Source organism: Callospermophilus lateralis, chromosome 11, assembly GCF_048772815.1.
Source record: "Callospermophilus lateralis isolate mCalLat2 chromosome 11, mCalLat2.hap1, whole genome shotgun sequence".
Taxonomy (NCBI): Eukaryota; Metazoa; Chordata; class Mammalia; order Rodentia; family Sciuridae; genus Callospermophilus; species Callospermophilus lateralis.
Window position 1 is genome coordinate 46,360,629 of NC_135315.1, and position 23,468 is coordinate 46,384,096.

The following is a 23,468-nucleotide window of genomic DNA, read 5'->3' on the forward strand; positions in this document are numbered from 1 at the left end:
ATTTTTCACTGATATACATAAATGTCTTTGATTTATGGGTACTGATTTTTATATCCTGCTACTTTCCTGAATTCATTTACTAGTTCTAGAAGTTTTCTGGTGGAGTTTCTTTGGGTCTTCTAGGTATAGAATCATATCATCAGCAAATAGAACTAATTTAAGTTCTTCTTTCCCTATATATCCCTTTAATTTCTTTCATCTGTCTAATTGCTCTGGCCAGGGTTTCAAGAACTATGTTTAATAGAAGTGGTGAAAGAGGACATCCCTGTCTTGTTCCAGATTTTAGAGGGAATGCCTTCAATTTTTCTTTGTTTAGAGTGATGTTGGCCTGAGATATGTTCCTGTTATCCCTGTTTTTTTAGTGTTTTGAACATAAAGGGGTTCTGTATTTTGTCAAATGCTTTTTATGCGTCTATTAAGATGATCATATAATTCTTATCTTTAAGTCTATTGATGTGATAAATTAAATTTATGATTTCCGTATATCGAACTAACCTTGCATCCAATCCCACTTGATCATGGTGCACAGCCTGTTTGATATGTTTTTGTATTCGATTTGCCAGAATTTTATTGAGAATTTTTGCATCTATGTTCATTAGAGATATTGGTCTGAAGTTTTCTTTCTTTGAAGTGTCTTTGTCTGGTTTTGGAATCAGGGTGATATTGGCCTCATAGAATGAGTTTGGAAGTGCTCCTTCTTTTTAATAAATTGAAGAGTATTGGTATTAATTCTTCTTTAAAAGTCTTGTAAATCTCGGCAGTGTATCCATCTGGTCCTGGGCTTTTCTTGGTTGGTAAGCTTCTGATGGCATCTTCTATTTCCTCACTTGATATTGATCTGTTTAAGTTGTGTATATCTTCCTGACTCAATCTGGGCAGATCATATGACTTAAAAAATTTGTCAATGCCTTCAATATCTTCTATTTTATGGAGTATAAGGTTTCAAAATAATTTCTAATTATCCTCTATATTTCTGTAGTGTCTGTTGGGATATTGTCTTTTTAATCACATATGTTGGTAACTTGAGTTCTCTCTCTCCTTCTCTTCGTTAGCATGGCTAAGGGTCTGTCAATTTTATTTATTTTTTCAAAGAAACAACTTTTTGTTTTGTCAATTTTTTCAGTTGTTTCTTTTGTTTCTATTTAATTGATTTCCTCTCTAATTTTAATTATTTCTTGCCTTCTACTGCTTTTGCTGCTGATGTGTTCTTGTTTTTCTAGGGCTTAGAGATGTAGTGTGAGGTCATTTATTTGTTGACTTTTTCTTCTTTTAAGGAATGAACTCCATGCAATGAATTTTCCTCTTAGTACTGCTATGAAAGCAGAGATTCTGATATGATGTGTTTGTGTTTTCATTTACCTCTAAGAATTTTTTAATCTTCTCTTTGATGTCTTCTGGGACCCATTTTTCATTCAGTAGCATATTGTTTAGTCTCCATGTGATGCAGAAATTTTTATTTTTTATTTTGTCATTGATTTCCAATTTCATTCCATTATGATCTGATAAAATGCATGGTAGTGTCTCTACTTTTTTATTTTCTAAGAGTTGCTTTGTCCCATAGTATATGGTATATTTTAGAGAAGGATCCATGTTCTGCTGAGAAGAAAGTGTATTCACTTGATGCCATTTAAAATATTCTATATGTGTCAGTTAAGTCTAAGTTATTAATTGTGTTATTAAGTCTAGAGTTTCTTTATTCAACTTTTGTTTTGAAGATCTATCTAGAGTGAGAGAGGTATGTTAAAGTCACCCAAGATTATTGTGTTGTGGTCAATTTGACTCTTGAGCTCGAGAAGAGTTTGTTCGATGAACATAGCTGCACCATTGTTTGGGGCATATATATTTATGATTGTTATGTCTTGTTGGTGTATGGTTCCCTTGATGTAATGTCCATCTTTATCCCTTTTGGTTAACTTTGGCTTGAAGTCTACTTTATTTGATATGAGGATGGAAACCCCTGCTTGCTTCCGCAGTCCATGTGAGTGGTATGATTTTTCCCAACCTTTCACCTTCAGTCTGTGTATGTCATTTCCTATCAGATGAGTCTCCTGTAGGCAGTATTGTTGGGTCTTTTTAAAATTCAATTTGCTAGCCTATGTTTTTTGATTAGTGAGTTTAAGCCATTAACATTTAGGGTTACTATTGAGACATGGTTTGTATTTCTAGCCATATCTGCTTATTTTTGTTATTTAACTTCACTTGGTTTTCCTCTTTGATTAATTTTTCATTTAGGGTACTACCTCTCTCTGCTGGTTTTCATCATTTTTTTTCATTCCCTCTTCATGAAATATTTTGCCAAGGATGTTTTGTAGTGCTGTTTTTTAGCTATAAATTCTTTTAATTTTTGTTTATTGTGGAAGATTTTTATTTCATCTTTAAATATGAAGCTTAATGTTGCTGGATACAAGATTCTTGATTGGCATCCATTATCTTTCAGAGCTTGATATATATTGTTCCAGGATCTTCTAGCTTTCAGGGTCTGTGTTGAAAAATCAGCCATATCCTAATTGGTTTACCCTTATATGTAATCTGATTCCTTCCTCTTGTGGCTTTTAAAATTCTCTCCTTATTCTGTGTGTTGGGCATTTTCATTATAATGTGTCTTGGTGTGGGTCTGTTGTGATTTTTCATATTCAGAGTCCTGTATGCTTCTTGGATTTGGATTTCCAATTTATTTTTCATGTTTGGAAAGTTTTCTGATATTATTTCATTGAACAGTTTGCTCATTCCTTTGGTTTGGGCCTCTATGACTTCCTCTATCCCAATATCTCTTAAATTTGGTCTTTTTATGCTATCCCATATTTATTGGATGTTCTGCTTGTGGTTTCTTATCATTTTCACTGTGCAGTCTATGTTCTTTGCAAGATGATATATTTTATCTTCATTGTCTGAGGTCCTATTATCTAAGTGGTCTGCTCTGTTGGTGATGCTCTCATTTGAGTTTTTAATTTGGTTTATTTTTTCTTTCATTTCAAGGATTTCTGTTTTTGTTTTTTAGAACCTCTATCTTCCTGTTTTGGTAATTTTTAGATTCTTGGATTTGTTTATGTAGCTCATTGTTGAAGTTGTCTTCCACTGTTTATATTTGCTCTCTTATATCTTCCTTGAGTTCACAGAGCACTTTAACCATGTATATCCTGAAATCTTTCTCCAGTTTTTTCTGCTGTAGCTGCCAATGATTCTAATGATGTGTTGTCTTGATTTGTCCGTGGTACTGTCTTCCCTTGTCTTTTCATGTTGTTTGTGTGTCTTCCTTTCCAGCTCTGTGGATCTGGTGTGTTATTGGTTTTATCCTATAGATTTGTAGTGCTCTTGTAGAGTTCCAAGATCCCTCCTTTGTGAGGAAGGACAATATTAACAGATCCCAATATCTACAATACATCACCTATGAACAAATTATTGTTATTAAGACATTTATAGTTACTCTCAATGTCCAGAAATGTTGGATTCAAATATTATTTAAAATATAATCAGTAGTTTCATGAAAGGTGTACAATTTCTGGTGGCGGACAGTGAACTGGAGGTCGGGCATAGGACAAAATGCTAAGGAAGAAAGATGGGAGAGAATGGGGTTAATATAACTTAGGAAATTTGGAGAAGTCTAATGAAGAGGGTAAGTAGCAAGGGAATAGACAGGAGGTAATTTAGGGTAGACAAGTACGTGAGAGGACAGTAGAGTACATGAAAACAAACACACATATGTATTTAGAAAATTACAGGATGTAAAAATATTAAAATTTGGAGGTTGAAAGAAGAAGAAAGAGAAGAAAAAAAGGAAAGAAAGAGAAAAAATAAAAAGGGGTGGGGCTTATGCAATTCCTCTATATTATATTATTCAGGTGACTCAGTTCTCAAAGTTTTGTTTCATGCAGTGTTCTTGGTCTCACATATTTTGGGGTTGTGAGGGCCAGAGGATAGAATGGTAGAGGAGAAAGAAAAACGATAAGAAGGAAAAAAAATACTCGTAGAATTACATTTTTTTCCTGCTTCTCTTCTCTTCCAGTAGGTGGAGTTGTCTATTTTATGCTTGAGTCTCTGCCCTTAGGGTGGTGTAGGTAACCAGGTGAGAAGACCTATGCCCCCGGTATCATATCCCTCTCCTGCCTGGATCTTCCCTGATCCTGGTCTCTCTGTTTTGCTCTGGGTTTTAGACCCTTCCCCTCTCTTGCTTATCAGGTCCCAATTGCAGGACCTCTCACCCTCAGGCTCGCACCAGGTGGGCTGCACCCTGGTCGCGCTGCACTCCTGTACAACTGAGAGCAGTTTTTGTGCTGGGTAGTCACTGTGCTGAGTTATCTCAGCAATTTGAAGTTCAAATTGATTCAGTACCTTACCTGAGGGCACATAGGAATTTGAGGAGTAGGACTTCAAGCTAGCATTTGCCTGATTCCAAGGTATATAATCTCAACACCTATGACATGTGACCTACTCTCCACATCCTTCTATTAGCTCCTATTGATCAATGTAAGTTTAGCTTCTGATTGTGGTGACTGTTGCTGCCACATAAATATGGAATATGCCATGGAATATGTTCCAAAATGAACCTAAGGCATCCCTATTTCAGTAATAACAACCTTTGCGCCATCTATAATAGCCATCTGTAGCACTAAATCTGACCTCCAGCTGCTAGCTGCTACCTCCAGTCTAACTCTTTTGCTTTTCCATTATATCTGCTACTTACTCTCAATGAAAGAAATCATAGCTGGTAGTGTGGGAAGCTGACATCAAAAACATAAAACTTCTAATTGGAAGATATTAAAAACCAAAGGACTTTACATATATGTTCCAAGCAATAAGAATGATTTAATTTGGGGAGAAGAATGAAATATCCTGTGAATGGATCAATAAAAGCTAACTTTATTCACTTAAATAATGAAAGAATAATAGCATATTGGGAGATTGTGTGGAATTATTTGCAAAATATGTGGCAAAGGATTAATATCCACATTAGATAGAGTTCCTGCAAATCAATAAGCAAAATTAATTAGCCATCAAGAAAAGAGGCAAAGGACATGAAAAGCTAATTATCAATCATGAAATACAAATGGATTATATTAGTCCACTCATGTTGCCATAACAAAATATAATAGATTGGATAGCTTAAATAAAATAATTTTGTGAGAAAATAATTTTCTCACAATTTTGGAAGCTGTAAGTCCAAGATCAGTGTGTCAGCATGGTCAGATTCTGATGAAGATTCTCTTTCTGCATTGAAGACACACCTTCTTACTGTATCCTCATATAAAAAGGAGAAAGAGAGAGAGACAGGGAGAGGGAGGGAGAGAGGGATTCTTCATATGAGGCCATAGCTCTATTCTATTAGGACCCTACCCTTATAATCTCATTTAACCATAATTACTTTCTAAAGTCTATCTCCAAATGAATCACATTGAGGGTCAGCACTTCTACATGAAATTTTTAGAGAAACACAATTCAACACACATCCATGAATAATAAATAGTTGGAAATACATTCATTCTTATGTGAACATCAAAAGTACATATCAAATAATAAATAGTAATGTTCAACCTCTATATTATCAAAAATTAATAGAATTTATTTATAACAGCCACAGTTATCAAAAATTTGGAGAATAAGCAGTTTCATTCATCATTGGAATAATAAAATAGTGCAATTTTTTGTAGATTAAGAGGAAACTATACATAAAAATCTAAAAATTTATTTTATTCAACTTAAGAATTTTGCTTATCACAACTTATGGAAATGCTTGCAGAATAATAAAAACACCCTGGTGGTTCAGGAGGCTGAGGCAGGAGGGTCTCAATTGAAAGCCAGCCTCAGCAATGTAGTGAGACCCTGTCTCAAAATAAAAAAGTAAAAAAGAGGGCTGGGATGTGGCTCAGTGCCCTGGGGTTCAATCCCTGGTATCAAAAATAAAAGTAAATAAAAAAGAAAAATACACTTCTAAAGAATATTCCATATGTTATTGATTGTAAATGCAGAAAATCTAGAAACAGTTTAAATTCTATAAAAGGCATGTGGTTAAATAAATTTTGATTTATTTGTAAATTAACACTGGGTAATCAATAAAATGGAAAACATAAGTTTTTAGTTATTTGACAGGTTAAAGAATCTACCTACCATGTACTGTGTAAATAACAACCATGACATAGCATACCCCTACTGATACAACATATACATAAACATATTTATATTGATATAAAGATACACAAACATATTTATGTGTGTATTAAAAAATTTAAAAAATAGGCACCAAATATTTTCTTAAGAATTTAACCTTTATTTATTTATTTATTTATTATTTTTTATGTGGTGCTGAGGATTGAACCCAGGGCCTCACCTGTGCTAGGCAAGTGCTATTCCAATGAGCCACAACCCTAGCCCAAGCACCAAAACTTTAACAGTGGTTATTTCATAAGAATTATGAAGATTGAGAGCACAAAAAGTAAAGGTTTTGATTTTCTACTGTTAAAATTTTGTTTTGTTTTCATTTTCATGAGTTCAATTCCTAATCAAAAAAATTAAAATCAATGGATATTTCCATTTTGAAAAAAAATGATAAATCCCTAAGGAAATATAAACTCTCCACAGTTAAGCATCCCAGAATCTTTCAATGTTGACAGGCTAGTGGAAATCAATGTCTCAATTCATACTGCACTAGATCTAGGTCGCTGTATGGGACCTTGTGTGAAAACAGGTGGTGGGAACTGCTTTTGGGGAGCTTGATGGAAGGGTATGCTAATTCTTGGCACTAGGCTGTGACTTGTTATGTTCCAGCTTAGAGACACTCTTTGCTGGTGCTTTTGGGGACCTTAGCAAAATAAATAAACAAAAGGTTCTTCCTGTAGGACCAAGAACCTCCCAAGATACAGATATCTTGGGTTCCACTTTCATCTGGACTAGGAAGAATTCAGAGGACCAAATAGCAAGTACCCAGGGCTCTAGTCCAGGACTGTATACTATCATCAGGTAAAGCATCCTTGGGGAGCAAGAGTATTACTTCCTAATAAAAGTCATCTTGTTCAAGACTCTAGGAGGGACTATTCCCGTGGTTTCTACCTTCCTGAGACACCCTTCATGACAGTGCTCGCTTTCCGGTGAGCACCCTCCACAGAGCGCCCTGCACATCGGGATTCCTGAGACTGTAGATGAGTGGGTTCAGCATGGGGCTGACAACAGTGTTGAGGATGCCAATGCCCTTGTCCTTGTCTGAAGCCTCCACTGAACCCAGACGCATGTAGCTGAAGACACCTGTCCCATAGAAGATGCCCACCACGGTGAGGTGGGAGCCACATGTGGAGAAGGCCTTCTTCCTGCCCTCAGCAGAGCGGATTCGCAGGACTGCAGCTGCCACATGGACATAGGAGGTGACAATGAGAATCACAGGTGCACCTGCCATGAGGATACCCAGACCAAATAGCAGCAGCTCGTTGAGCTGGGTGCTGGAACAGGAGAGCCGGAAGAGCTGGGGGAGGTCACAGTAGAAGTGATTGATCACATTGGGGCCACAGAAGTTGAGTGTGGATATGGCCAGAGTATGGGTCAGTGCATTGGTGAAGGCACAAGCCCAGGACACAGCCACCAGAATCCTCTGGACTGTCTGGTTCATGCGGGTGCGGTAGGTGAGGGGCCGGCAGATGGCCAGGAATCGGTCATAGGCCATGGCTGTCAACAAGAAGCAGTCCACACCAGCCAACAGATGGAAGAAGAAGAGCTGTGTGAGGCAGGCTCCATATAAAACTGTACGCTTGTGGGACAAGAGACGACTCAACATTGAAGGAACAGTGACGGTGATGCACCCAACGTCCAGCACTGACAGATTCCCCAGGAAGAAGTACATGGGGGTGTGGAGTTTAGGCTCCACCAAGATGGCTGCCAGGATGCTGAGGTTGCCCCCGACTGTGACCAGGTAGGCAAAGAAGAAGAGCACAAAGACAACTGGTCGCAGCCCAGGTGTCTCCACCAAGCCCACTAGAATAAACTCAGTCACTGCAGTTCTATTGGCTCCAGGTAATGAGCCCCTGTAATAAGACATTCCAGAGTGGAAGGGATCAGCCTCGATTATTTAATTAGTCAATAAAAAATATATTGACCTACTTACACTTGCTGCTCCAGGCAAAACCCCCAAGTTCCTTAGTGAGTATTTCTCACTCCTCAGGCCACACCTCATTTATTGTCCGTGTCCTGCCTTCACCGTAGTATCCTTACCTCACTTCCATGTGCATTGCCCAATGCCACCACTACCTTGGACTTCTTTCTTCTCAAAAGGTATTTAAGTCCTTTCTCACTTTGTTCCCTGGAATCAATGAATGAGGTCCTTCCCTCAAGGTCCTATATGAGATCTGGGGGAAAAATTATGCTAAAAGTAAAAAAGAACAGAACACATGAGTTGATCATAAATCATTACAAATCTATTAGAAATAAAATAAAACAAACCTCTAGCAAATATAAAGAAGAAAAAAATAAAATACATAAAATTAGTAATCAAAAAGTCATGGTATTCACAGAAGAAAAAGAAATTTAAATAATCATAGAATACTATCTTCTCCTAAATTTGGACAAATGATTGATTCTTCAATCATCAGAACCATTCCCAAATGAAATAAACCAATAAATAAATAAAAAAGAAATAACAATAACAAAACATTGTCAGAAATGTGCTTCCAAATGTGCAGGCTCCAGTTTTATTCCATTTATATGCAAATTGTTTTAAATTTGTCAATGTAAAGAGAATGTCTACATCATATACACCTTCTGTAGCTTAGAAATAAAGAGAGCCTTCCCGTTCACTTTTCATCATTACCAAATCCTGATACTAAAATGTAACAATGATAAAAAAGTGGAATTATTCTATACTACCCTCATTTGGCTAGATGTATGTGAAAACCCTAAGTATAACAAATTAAGCCCATCATAATCAAATTTTATAGAAAAGAGAGAATGATTTAACGTTAGTAAATTTACCAACATATCATATTATTATACTAAAAGAGAAAATCTTTCTAAAAGGCAATTCATAAGTGTCTACATCCATTTGTAATGTAGAGGAAAAAAAGTAAACACTTCTATAGCTCCATGGAATGTAAGTATGTAATTTATGTGACCTTATATAACAGGAAATGACCACTGAAAGCCTGTATACCTCATAAAGGTAAAATAAAAGTGATATTTCTATTAAAATCAGGAGCAAGAGAGCTCTGGTCTTCATTACTTTGAATATTTTTCATTATTCTAAAAGTTTCAGGCAAAAAGACACAAGAAGTTTAAACATTAGAGGAGAAAGAAGAGAATAATTGGAAATTACAAAGTTGTCTAAATGACAACCCAAGAGAGCAACAAACAAACAAACCTAGGAAATAGAATTGTCAAGAAATTGGCAAGTCAGATAAAAAAGCAATTATACACAAGCCAGTAGATTTGTGAAACACTGATAACAATTAATTAGAAAACTGGAATATTCTAATTCATAGCAGATAATATATTCTGACATAAAATTAAGAGTAAGCAGGAAATAAGTTTATACCTGAAGTATGGACACAGGAGCCTAGAAAATGGCAGGAAGGAAATAACTATGAATTCCACCAACAGTGGGAACATGGGAGCTTCTCAGCTCCTCCTTTTCTGTTTTTCCCTCAGGTGATCTACAGTGAATTGGATTCTTTTTATAATCATATATATTTTATGTCAATATAATTGCATATTTTGTTTCCTTAAGACTAGAGAGCTCCTTAATGGCCAAAGATATAGTGGTTCAATGATTGCTTTGTTAATTCTCCTACAGATTAAATGAAAGTGTACAATGCTCCATATATTTGCTTCATAGCTCTATGAAATAATAAAATAAAATTTAATCCAATATGTTCTCTTCACAGAAAATCTGCTAATAACAAAACAACTAACTAGTTTGTCAGTTTCCACCAAAATTAATCTCTATAGTATCCATCAATGGAAGCTGAAGGCCTGTTTTACTTTATTCTTGTGTGCCTGCTTTACCATACTTTGTTTTCTTTGATGGATCTTTCAAAATTTAGTAACTAGATAATATTTTTGGTGCCTGTAAGTATTTAGATCATTTTAAGAATATAGCTAAAACCGTCATAGATAATAATAACCAAAGATTGTAAGCTCTGAAACTTTCATTGTCATGATCTAGAGATAATGAAAATAAATTCCTGATTATTATAAAATACATGGTGTTAATTTCCTATTGGTAATGTAGACCTTCAGTAACTATGGGGATGCCACATCTAGGGTCATATTTTCTGGAATCCACTGGCATAGAGTACCAGTTTGAACAGTTTCTACACACAACAGTGTCCTTGCTAGTGCCCATAACTATATTCAGTATACCCCATGACATTGCTCCCATGGACACTGGCTTAAGTTAATTGGGATCTTGGAGACTATCTACTCCCTTATTTCACCAAAGAGAAGACTAAGGTGGAACACAATTGAGGTGGAATTATAGGGTTTAGAGTGAAGAAAATTTAATCCATTATGTTCTCTTCACAGAGATCTGTACCTATGGGATGTACCTATGAGATCTCTGGTTTTATATTTTCCAAAATAGTACCCATTGATAAGCCTACTCACTTTATGTTTGTTAACCCCCAAATAACTAGGAGGCTATCAGATGAGAGGCCATTAGATAAGAGTATCTAATTGAGTACCCCAAAGGCACTTCCTGATACCTAAGGAAGCATTAGAAAATCCATCAAACATACACAGAAGAATGAAACTACATCCTTGTCTCACATCAAAAATCAACTTAAAGTGGAACAAAACCTAAATGTAAGATGTGACACTAAGAAATTCTAGAAGAAAACATATGGGAAACACTTCAAGATATTGATATAAGCAAAGACTTTTGGATGAGACCCCCAAAGGACAGATAACAAAAGTAAAAATAGACAAATGGAATTGTATCAAAATAAGAAGCTTCTGCAAAGAGAAATAAAGAAAAAACCATTAACAGAGTGAAGAGAAAACCAACAGAATGCAAGAAAAGTTTTGCAAACTATTCATCTGACAATGGATTAATATCTAGAATATATAAATAGCTCAAACAACTCAACAGGAAAAAAAACAATAATCTGATTTTAAAATGGGTAAATGATCTGGATAGACAGTTCTCAAGACACACAAATGTCCAACAAGAATGTAACATAAACAGTCCATTCTTGGCCATCTGATGTATGGGCAACTTCTTATAGGTGAGACATTGCATGTAGTGTTTCCTAAACTTTCCTAAAAATCCTTAATCTTTTCTGAAACTGTTTTAACGGGATATCCTCTTGCTTACTCTAGGTTCTCAAATCCTTTGACTCAACTAAAGTGTTCCTCCTCTACTGAAGTTTTCATGATTCTTCTCCATCTCAAGCTCCTTCCACTAAACTTCCACCACACTTGAATTGAATACTTCACAGCTCTTACCTCAGTTAACCCCTAGCAGGGTCATTCCTCTATAGGACACACCTCTTCTACACTCTGGCTTCAGAGAAATATATGCCTGATTCAGCTTTGCATTCTCAATGCCTGTTACTGTACTTTGTGTACAGTAGGTGTTTGATATTTCTGAAATAAATGAGCAAGTGAACTTTGAAACCAAGACCATAAGATCAACAAAATCAGTGGAAGAAAACATGGGATTGGTCTGTAGGAGTTGTGAAAGTTTTTCTTTACGAGCTGGAGTTTATGCAAGATAATGAAAAATTGATATGGTTTATAGGATAGGTTTAAGTCTAAGGCACAGATGTACTGCTGTAGGAAATTCAGCTCCCTTTGTCTAGATGGGGGCATTTCTAAGGACTCATTTGGGAGCAATTAAATCTATCCATTGATATGACATTTGCCTTTTCACAAAAACAGCCCCAAAAGATTTGGCAATAAGGGGTAGGCCCTGTGAAGGAAAAAAAAAAAAAAAAAAAAAAAAAAAAAATATATACCAAAAAAAAAAAAAAAACACCTCAGAAAGAAGCTCTACGATTCTTACTCTGTTGAGGTGAAACTTGTCTTTACCAAGATTCTAGGATGAGCACCATCTATGCACCTAAGACAGTGATGGCCTTGAGTAAAGAAATCCTCCTAGATCAGCATCCCTAGGTATCCAGAATGAGCTTCAAGCCACCCTTATACAACATTCATGATCCTGTACTCTGACATTTCAACAAAGCCCTTTATCATTTGATGCGGCCTTCTGATGTAGGCTTCTGGTTCCAGGTTGCTTCCTGAGGAATGGGTCCAGGCAGAAGGCCGGATGCTGTGGATTCCCTCATAAATCCAATAGATACATAAACAGTTTCCATCCAAAGACTTTGTCAAGGTAGGCAAAGTGCCCTGACATAGGAGGGTCCCAGCCCTTTCTCTCTTTTGATGTGTTTCCCTGAGCAAGACTCTCCCTACTAAATCCTCTGTGAAATGAGAGGTTTGGCTCACTTGGGAACAACCTGGGTGCCTCAAGTTGCTGGAGAGTACTCACCTTGTTACGGGTGTGATAGCCAGCAAGGCTTCTGCAGAAGGGAAATGAAGAATTTGAGGCACTGTTCAGGCCCTAGCCCCAGAGAACAAGGAAGGACCATATATAAGAGAATAAAAGAGAGATGAGATCATCCTGTCATGGAGCTCCATCTTCTGCAATGTTATGCTCTGGGGACCTCAGAAATTAGCCCCCCAGGAAGGAAAGGACCTTGGGGAGCCACAAACATATAAACAATCCAAGCGTTTAATGAACCCAATAATGAATTTGTGATGCTTTTGATTGTTCTTAAAAAGTTTTCACACCCATTCCCTACTCCACCCCTCATATTAGTTCCATGGATAGAAAGAGGGTTTATTAAGACATTTATTATACAAGGATAATGAATCCCAGAGAGTTTATTCATCATTCTAAAGTCACCCATGGAGTTAATGGTGGTGCTAAAGCCAGACCAGGGTCCCTGGACCAAACAGTTTGTTTCCCCAGATTCCTGGCCCAGTGAGAGCTTAGCAACTCCCAGGCTTGCCTTGCCCTGGAGGTGAGGAGGAGGTAGAGAAAGAGGCAAAGGGAAGATGTTCTCTCCAGACACGGTTTCCTGTGAGTCTTCAGGGATGCAATGCTTCCCTCTCAGCATCTTGTTGGTGCGGGCTACTGGGATTGCATTCTTCAGGCGGGGGATCCCATAATAATTTTGGAAGTGGTAGTGGAAGAGCTGAATTGAGTTAAGAGGGCTCTAGGGGTCCCCAGGGATGTCACCCCACACTAGGATTTTCTAGGCTTCATTAGAAGTTGAGGGTCCTGGTGATGAGATTAATGGACAGGGAATGTGGAGAGGTCATCTGGCTCTCCTTCAGTGTCCTGCTCCATTTCAACCCTGATTTCCCGCCAGATGGAGATCATGCATTTCTCTAGCTATAGGAGCCCAGCTCCCGATACTCTCCCAGGGCAGCCTGGTGCAGCATGAAGTACGCTGATGTGGTCTACTGTCAAATTAGTTTGTGAATGGCATGACTTAGGACCAGCTGCTGAACTTCTTGGTCATCAGCCTCCTCATCTGTGAAATCAAAATAATATTTCCAACCACCCAGGTTGGTCTGAGAATTATATAAAATAACAGATGTCAGGTACTTAGTAATGATCAAACAGCCATCACTGATAGTTAGTTTAATGTTGTGGATTATCTCACCTAATCTTCCTGACAAGTCTTTGATGTGATTTTATTGGCTGTAATTTACCGGGGAGGAAACTGGGGCTCAAAGAAAGTAAGTTGCTTGATGTTATACATCCAGGAAGTGGCAGAGCTGGAACTAAACCCCAAAACAAGATTATAACAACTTTTCCCCAAGATTTTCCCTTCCCTCTTCCTCCCTCTGCTTCAAAAGCAATTAAGGCCCCTCATCCCACCATTGGGACTCTGTTTTTTTTCTCAAGGCTCTGATGTTGGTGCCAGTCCTTGGCAGCTCCTTCATGATACAGTACTGGTTATCTCCACCTATAGGGTGCTAGCCAATTGGAAAAGGGTTAGTGGCCTTCAGATGTTTGCCATTAGACTTGCCAAAGCGCCTGGTACCTGATAGGTAATGAACAAGTCTGGGAGCCACATCCCGGGCATGTTCACTCTGGCAAGCTCAGCCCTCAGCTCCGGATTCCAACTCCATTAAAAACTGCCACCACCCATGGTGTAACTCTGTTTTACCAGGTGGCTCCTGCCCATTATAATGTATTTTAAAGGCATGGTAATTAAGACAGGTCATGTTTGAGCAAAATTAGAGAAATAAACCAAAACAGCACAACAGACAGCCTGTAATTAATATGTGGAACTTTGACACATGGCACATGGCATGGCTAGCCTGCAGAACAGTAGGAAAGAGGCCTCTTGGTAAACAGTCCTGGGGCAATCAAGGATCCAAGGAGAAAAAGATGATACTCTCCTGCTCATTGCACATTCAATGCACAAAGCCCAGTTTCAGGTAGATGAGATACTTATATTGCAGAGTAACAACGTACAATCTTAAATATATTCTAATAATATATTCCTAAATATATTCTATGGAGTATTCTTATGATCTTTTAGAAGGTACAGACTTCTTAAAGAAGCCCCCACAATATTAAATACATTTTTAAAATACTGAGAAATTAGCTTTAACTCAAATTTCAAACTGTTTTATTAATAAAAAGACAACCCAAAAATTAAAAAAAAATTTCAGCACATAAAGCTATTCTAAAGTATCCAAAACATATTAAAAACTTTTGCAACCAATGAGAAAAAAATAAAGACTCAATAGAAAAGAGGCAAAGGGGGCTGGGGATGTGGCTCAAGCGGTAGCGCGCTCGCCGTGCGTGCGGCCCGGGTTCGATCCTCAGCACCACATACAGACAAAGATGTTGTGTCCGCCGAGAACTAAAAAATAAATATTAAAAAAAAATTAAAAAAAAAAAAGAAAAGAAGCAAAGGATATAAACAGAAATCTCACAGAAGATGAAACAACAATGGTCAATGAACATAGAAAAGAAAACTCAGACTTATTGGTAATCTAGCAAATGCAAGGTAAAATCACAATGGAAATGTCACTGTACAATTACTATCTTGAGCTGAATGAAGAAATGAGATAATATCAAGTTTTACAGAGAACAGAGATCAACAAAAACTCTTACACACTGCTGTTTTTGTGCTACAATGTCTCTCTGATTATTTTTGTTTTATTAAATATATCTTGCCTCATTCATTTTATTTTTATTGAATTTCATAAATGCAACACTAATACAAGCATAGCAATATTGCATATGCAGTGGATCTCTCAGCTTGAGAATCAAAATTACTTTACCTTGGAATTCAGACAAATTTGGCAGCACTGGGAAGGTCCCAGCAAGTTCAACATACATGAGGGGCACATTGGAAAATGATTTTTTTCTTTAAACCTAAGTTGTATTGATTCTAATCCTAATTAGAGACCTTAGAGAAATTCTTGTGTGTGTGCACCAGGAAATGTGTGCAAGAATGTTCATAGAAGCAAACACAAGACCTTCAAACAGAAAAGAGATGATCCATCATGGAACACTGATGCAATGCAATCATGGAAATAAGTGACTAACAGCTGTAGACACTGGTATAGAGAGCCACACAAACAATACTGGGTGAAATAAACACTACAAAAGAGAATGACTAGTGACTTATTACTCTTATATAGACCATTTATGTAGGTGTTGTTGCTGAAGTTCTTTTCCTTGAATTTAGCAGGTGGGAGTTCGACCAAAGAGGACTAGCACCAGAAGATGAGCTCTCTCTGATGTTCTATGCATTGTCACTGGACTTGGCCTATGAACTTGGTCTGTCTTCTGGCAGGAAGCTCTCCCAACCCCGTGCATGTTGACTCTGGTGGGATCCAGTACTGCAAGGTCTGTCTGAATTCCAAGGTGAAGTAATTCTGATTCTTAAGCTGAGAGTTCCACGCCTATGTAATATTGTTAGGCCTGTATTAGTGTTTTTTTTATGAAATGCATTAAAAATAAAATGGCCCATTCTGCCTGCATCCTCCTGGAGACATCCTATCTCCTTGCATCAAGCATCCAGAGGGGCCCATCTCATACCGATGGAGGGTACATAGTAGTGTGATAATCGCCGGGCTGGGGCTGGGGCTGCTGCTTCTGGCATTGCTCCTACCCATGCAGATTTATTCAAACCAAACAGCTGTTGTGACACTTTCAAGAAACTCCTCACAGAGTACCTCGGCTGCTCCCAATTCAACTAATGCTACCCACAAGGCAGCTGGCAGAGCCCTGCAGTCAATAGCTAGTCTCCTTGTGATCTTGCTTTCTCTTCTACATCTCTACTGTTAGAGACTCGGGCCAAGAAATGTCTCTACTTCCTCATCTTTTAAACCCAATCCAAATGGTAACTAGAAATCCAGTGTGTCAAGGAAGAAGCAGGTCTGTTTTAAATCTACCAATTCCACACCTGACTTTATTGGTACAGAAAGTGTTGAGAATTCCAGATTGATTGGTTTGAAGGACATGTGAAGGGTTTCACAGGTGATGCATGCCAATATTAAATCTGCTGGAATTTCACATACGAGATAAAAAGAGATAAAGTCCAAAATTGAGACGTGATTTTTTTCGAATGAGGCTTAAGACATATGGACACTTAAAACTCAACCTTGAAAAACAAGAATAGATTTTATCTAGAGATAAAGGATGGAATGTGGGATGGAGATTCAGCTTTCATTTGGTTCATGAAATCTATAAGGCCATAAAACAGGTAATATAAAAAGCTTCCATAATTCTATTTATATATACATGAGAAGGAAGGAACTTCCAGGTGTTACTATAAATTATCAATGTAATATTTCGGCAGTACTAATTTAATGCTGATATATTCTAGATAAAGTTTCATATTGTTAAGCTATTTCTGTTCCCTTGGGAACTGAACTCTGCGTGGTTCTGGATTTGACATTATGTTTGAACTTTTGTGTGGTAATTGACATGCGTCAGAGCAATGATAGATTGGAATCCACCCCAAATCCAGGCATCGTGAGAAAATCTTGCTTATCTTCTCAAAGTCAAATGGTAGGCATCTCCTATCTCCTATTTTCATTCAATAAGAGTGCCGGATTCCTTTATCTAAACTGATTCCAAAGAGTAGAATTGCATTGACCTCAACTAATTTCAAAATGCAGATTTTTATTTCTGCATCTGTTGAATACTTTTCACAATTTAACATTGGCCAGTCTTGAAAGTAAAATGGCAAACCTTGAAATGAGAAAGGAAACTATGAGAAAAAGCCAAAACTATAAATCAAGCATTTGGGAAGTAAAGACTGGAAGCACACTTGCATATTTAATTCACACAAACATTTATACTTTTTTCTGTAAATATATATTTTTTAACTATGGATCAGAAATGCCACATTTGGAACACTTTCTGTAATTAGTTAATATTTTTAGGTAGTTAGAACCTGATCTCAAGCCTAAAAATAGTCTTGATCCTCTAAATCTTTTACAACTGCCTTGATATACAGAAACTTAAAAAAAAACAAAACACTCCTTGAAATCTTTTGTTAACAATGGTCATACACTGATGCTTACATGTTGCAGTATCTAATATAACCACAGTAGTCTTGATAACTCTGAAATCATTTTATTTTTGTCTTCAGAAAGCTACACAGGAACAACCAGATCAAACAGATCTAAAGCTACTGTGAGTGTGAATGAACACGCACCTTTGCTTCATACCTGAATGTTTGTATGTCTATTTGTGTTGTATATTGTGTTTGTGTATGTATGCTTTGATTGATAGTAACTTCTCATGTTATGGAATTGATTTGCATTGAACATAATAGAAATAAAAAATAAATAAATGGCTGAAAAAGCAAAAAATAAAATGAAATAATAAAAAATATAATGAATGGGGCAAAGTATTATTAGTCAAATAGAAAAATAATTGTAAAGATAGACATTATAGAATCTTTTAGCACTATGGGGACCTGAAGTGTGGGCATTGTAGCAAGCTCATGCTCTTGAATAAAATCCACATCCCTATCATCTATAATTAAATATTATATCACCATCACTATCATTATCATCATCATCATCATCCTTATAAGTTCTGATATAGATTAAATTGTCTAAAAACTCAAAGAAATTTGCTTCATGAGGGCTCTGAATTTAACAAATAAATGTCTTTTCCCCTTTCCTTCATAGTTAACTGAATTAAAATATCTCTGCTAACAAACAAGCCAACACTTATTCTCATTGTATTCTTGATAATTGTCATTCTGATTGGACTGGTATGAAATCTCAGTATAGTTTTAATTTGCATTTCTCTAATTGCTAGAGATATTGAAAATTTTTTGTCAAGCATTTGCTGACAATTTGTATTTCTTCTTCTGAGAAGCATCTGTTCATTTCCTTTGTCCATTTATTGATTGGGTTATTTATTTATTTGGTGCTAAGTTTTTTGAGTCAGAATGGCAATTACTAAAAATACAAGTAACAAAAAATATTTGTAAAGATGTGGGGAAAAAGGCTCACTCATACATTGTTGGTGGGATTGCAAAGTGGTGCAACCACTCTGTAAAGCAGTATGAAGATTCCTCAAAAAACTTGGAATGGAACCACCATTTGACCCAGTTATTCCTGGGATTTAAAATCAGCATACTACATGATACAGCCACATTAATGTTTATAGCAACTCAGTTCACAATAGCTAACCTATGGAACCAACCAAGGTTTCCTTCAACAGATTAATGTATAAAGTTAATATGGTATATATACACAATGGAATATTATTCAGCCACAAAGAAGAACGACTTTATGTCACCTGCAAGTAAATGGATGGATCTTGAGACTATCATGCTAAGCTAAATAAATCCCCCAAAACCAAAGGTTGAATATTTTTGCTGACATGTGGAAGCTAATACACAATAAGAGGGATAAGGAGAAGAATAAATATTCAGTAGATTAGACAAAGGGGAATGAAGGGATGGGGTGATAGGAAAAGGAAAGACAATGGAATGAATCAGAAATAATTTTTCTGTTTTTATATAAATCCATCATAGTAAATCCCACCATCATGTACATCCATAAGAATGGGGAACTAATTAGAATAAGATATATCCCATGTTTGTATAATTATATAAAAATAAATTCGATACTTATTATAACTAAGCAGAACCAATTAAATAAAAAATACCAAGCCACGACCCAAAACTCCCTTAAAACAAAAACATGGAAAAAGAATATGACGGGCTAAAGCTGTGGTTCAGTGGTAGAGCACTTGCCTCCCATGGGTGGGACACTGGGTTTGATCCTCAGCACCACATAAAAATAAATAAATAAATAAATGTATTGTGGCAATTCACAACTAAAAAAATTTTTTAAAAGAATATTAAGACTATAAGTAGGAGATAAGAATAATATGTGTTTCTCCTTTCTCATATAAAAGTAATCAATTAAGTAATTTTTACTTATGTCACAAGGTAACAGGAATCTGATCTTGTAAATGTGCACTATTAGTGGATGAGACAAAGTCCTTGCACAAATTAGAAGGTAGTCACTCCTTAAAATATAGGACAAAATTCAGAGATGCAAAGACCAGGTTGCATTATTATTGATAATAGTGAAACACTGGAAATTAGGATATACAATCAATCAACAAATACATGAAAAGATGTTCATCATCTCTAGCAATTGGAGAAATGCAAATCAAAACTACTCTAAGATATCATGTCACTCCAGTCAGGACTGCAGCTTTTATGGAGACAAACAACAATAAGTGTTGGGCATGATATGGGGGAAAAGGTACACTCATATATTGCTGGTGGGACTGCAAATTGGTGCAGCCAATATGGTAAGCAGTATGGAGATTCCTTGAAAATATGGGAATGGAAACACCATTTGACCCAGCTATCCCTCTGCTCAGTCTATACCCCAAAGACTTAAAAACAGCATACTACAGGGACACAGCCACATCAATGTTTATAGCAGCACAATTCACAATAGCTAAACTGTGGAGCCAACCTAGATGTCCTTCAGTGGATGAATGGATAAAAAAGTGTGGCATATATACAAAATGGAATTTTACTCAGCAATAAAAGAGAATAAAATCATGGCATTTGCAGGTAAATGGATGGCGTTGGAGAAGAAAAAGCTAAGTGAAGTTACTCAATCCCAAATAACCAAATGCCATTTTTTTTTTCTCTGATATAAGGAGGCTGATTCATAGTGGGACAGGGAGAGGGACTTAAAAACATCAGATAAGAGGAAACTAATTGATAAACTTTGTAAACTTCCTCAGCTCTTCAGGGCCTCAGGAGTCTCCCTCCAGCAACTATTTCCATTGAGACAGCCAGGGCCAGGATTGGGGACTGAAGTCCTTGTGAGTTCCAAGAACAGAATTCTCTAATTAGCTCCCAAATGAGGGCTTAGGATTAAGGCAGCCTAGGGGCTGAGGGAAGCCCAGGGATTTGCAGATTGTCTTCTGCTAATAAGACCAGGGGGAAGGACTTCCTAGGAAAGAGTTATTTTCCTTTTGGTACTTATTCTGAAAGGAACTGGGACCTTGGAGAGTGGAGGAGCCAATTAACAATGTGTGGTTTCAGCAGTGTCATTAGCAAGACTCATTAGCCATGTCATGAGGGGAGGGAAAAGGTGTTCATAAAGAGAAGGCCTGGGCCTGGACCAGCCTCCTGCAAATAGGAGCCAGCCATTCCTTCCTTTTTTGCCTGGTGATTGGTATTTTCATTCTTGCTCTCTCCAGCATACCTGACTCTCCTGTTCTGCTGGTCTTCTTTCTATCACAAGCTGTTTGTTTTTTTGATTCCATATTAATAAATCCATCTGCTTCAAAGTCTTCAATGGCTGTCATTTTATAACCACATCCTGATTTCTGTGATCAAACTCTTATCTTGACCTTTTGGATGGTTTCCAGTTTTTCACTCTCAAGAGCCACACTCTGAAAGGACTTTGCACAATGTCCTGGAATTTTCAACAGTTTTATAAATTGGACAAACTTCAACTAAACAGATTGTATTATTTGACTTTCCTATCAATTAAATGTGAGAAGGCCACTTCCCTAACCCTAATCAACCCTAGAAATTACCATTCAAAAAATCTGTATGATGTCATACATGAATCATTATTTCCCTTGTTGTTTTAGTTTGCACTTTTTTGTGAATAAGAGATTTCTGTCTTATATTAATGGAAATATTAACATTTTGTCATGAGTGCTGCAAATATTGCTCCTATTATGGTTTTATCTCTTTAACCTGAATAGTGTTTTGATAGTTTATATAGTCAGATATATAAATATTTACTTTATGACTTCTGTGTTTCCTGTCACACTTGAAATTATTTTTCTTGTTTAATGTTTATAAAAATTATCAGCTATTTTCTACTATTTATTTTATGACTTTATTTTATATTTCATAATTTTTCAATTCAAATTCATTTTAGTACATGGCATGATATAGGAATACATCCTCTCTATATTTTTTAGCTCTATAGCTTGTGTCCCAAAATTGTTCCCAATAATAATTTGAAGTGTCACCTTTGATATATATATAAAACTGTGTTGGTCAGATTTTTGATGCTGTGAACAACATACATGAACAACTTAAAGGAGGAAAGATTTATAGATCTATTTTGGCTCACAGTTTCAGAAGTTTCAGTTCATGGTCAGCTGGCTTCATTGTTTTTGAGACTTAGGTGAGGCAGAACGTCAGGGTAGAAGGGTATGACTACAGAAAGCTGCTCTTCTCATGGCAACCAGAATGCAGCAGGTGGGGCAGGAAAAAGATGTAGTCCCCAAGGGCATGCCCCCAGTGACCTACTTGCCCCAGCTAGACCTTACTCACAGTAGTCCATTCAGCTATCAATGGATTAATCCACTGATGAGGTCAGAGTCCCCATGATCCAATCCCTTCCCCCAAAGCCCCACTTCTGAACACTGTTTCATGAGGGAACCAAGTCTTCAACACAAGAGCCTTTGGGGACATTCCAGATCCATCCACAACCTGTACATTAGTCTGTGTCTGAGCCTTATATTCTCCACCATCCTGTGTTGGTCTATAGTGTTTCCACAGCACTTCAGCCTCAGCTTCTCACAGTCGGATTTGCTTGATCTTCTGGGAAGGAGTCCTCTGACTCTCCCCTCCCAAACCTTGATTAGTCTCAAATGTTTTCTCTTGCATTTTAACTGTAGGTAGCACTAAATATCAACTGGGGTTTTTCTCCCATTAGGATTTTACTCAGATCTATGTTAAATTTATAGATTGATCTCAGAGAACTGATAGCTTTACAATATTTGGTCATTCAGATAGGGATATGTATCAAGTGTTATTTCTAGAGAAGAATTTTGTAGGCTTTTAAAATCTAGAGTTTTTCTTTTTCATTAAGTTTATTTTTCAATATGTAACAGGTTTTTTTTAACCATTGTGAAGCGGACATTTTAATGTTCAATATGAATATTTTAGGACTCTTGATGCATATTGCTAATTTATCTATCATCAGGAAGATGGCATCTTTGTTTCCATTTCACCATACCATCACAAGTATTCATTATTTTAAGTCATTGTTAATTTGGGAGGCAAAATTATGTTAACCACGTTTGCATTTTTGCCTTTGTAACGTGACTTTATGTCCTAAGCTTATTTACCTTTCAAGTTCTCACTGTTTTCCTATGTACTTCTATTAGTTCTTAGAGGGCAAAGATATTAACCTTCTCATATATTCTGCAAATATTTCCCCAAGTTCATTATTTGACTTCTAACTTGAATTATTTTCCAGACCTTTAAAAAACATTTTATAGATTCATATATGGAAAATGTTTACATATAAGATCTTAGACCTATTGATACTTTTCCTTTGTGCCTTCTATTGCTTTTGTACCTAGAATGTTAATCCAGCCTGCATTCATTTTGATACATTTTATAATATATGACTCTAAGAGATATTGGCACTATCTATGAATATCTCACTCCCTACCTCACTCTCCACTCACTTGTGATGTTTAATTTATTCACATGTTAAATTATCATAAATCTAAAAATGTTTGTATAGTCTGTCTTCTATTCCATTAATTGTCTATTCCTAAATCAGTATGGCTTTATGATTACTACTCAGTAACAAAAACCACCCTCATTTATTTCTTTTTCTATAACCCATTACAAACTAAGCTTTACACACACCATCTCATTTTAATCCTTGTAACCAAAGTTCTATTTGGCAAATGTTACATTTTTTTACTTATATATGGAGACAGCTCCAGGGGGAAAAATATGACAAAAGAATACAGTCTAACATTTTCTTCATTATTTTTCCAGGTTTTTGAAGGAAAACTACCATCCTCTAAATCCCCCAAACTAATCTTAAGCACCCAAGGACCTACATCATAACAGATGTTAAAGCATCACATTTATTGCCTTGGGCAATTTCTTTCCTGCCTAACAAAATGTAACACCCCACACCCCATCCTGGTTACCTCCACCATCCTGGGGGCAGAGACACCAGCTTACAAC

At 36.7% G+C, this 23,468-nt stretch overlaps 1 protein-coding gene and 1 pseudogene across 1 annotated transcript; one reads left to right on the top strand and one right to left on the bottom strand.

The window, feature by feature from the left end:
• Positions 1 to 7,057: 7,057 nt before the first annotated feature.
• LOC143410510 (olfactory receptor 3A1-like) lies at positions 7,058 to 8,017 on the bottom strand. The gene has a single exon (XM_076871383.1). It carries the CDS (start codon positions 8,015 to 8,017, stop codon positions 7,058 to 7,060), a length of 960 nt encoding a protein of 319 aa, XP_076727498.1.
• A 7,758-nt stretch (positions 8,018 to 15,775) lies between these two features.
• LOC143410511 (signal transducer CD24 pseudogene) lies at positions 15,776 to 16,294 on the top strand (annotated as a pseudogene).
• Positions 16,295 to 23,468: the final 7,174 nt, after the last annotated feature.

What these genes read in the sequence shown, in the direction of transcription:
- LOC143410510 (XM_076871383.1), bottom strand. Translation starts at nt 8,017, where the DNA reads ATGTCTTATTACAGGGGCTCATTACCTGGAGCCAATAGAACTGCAGTG.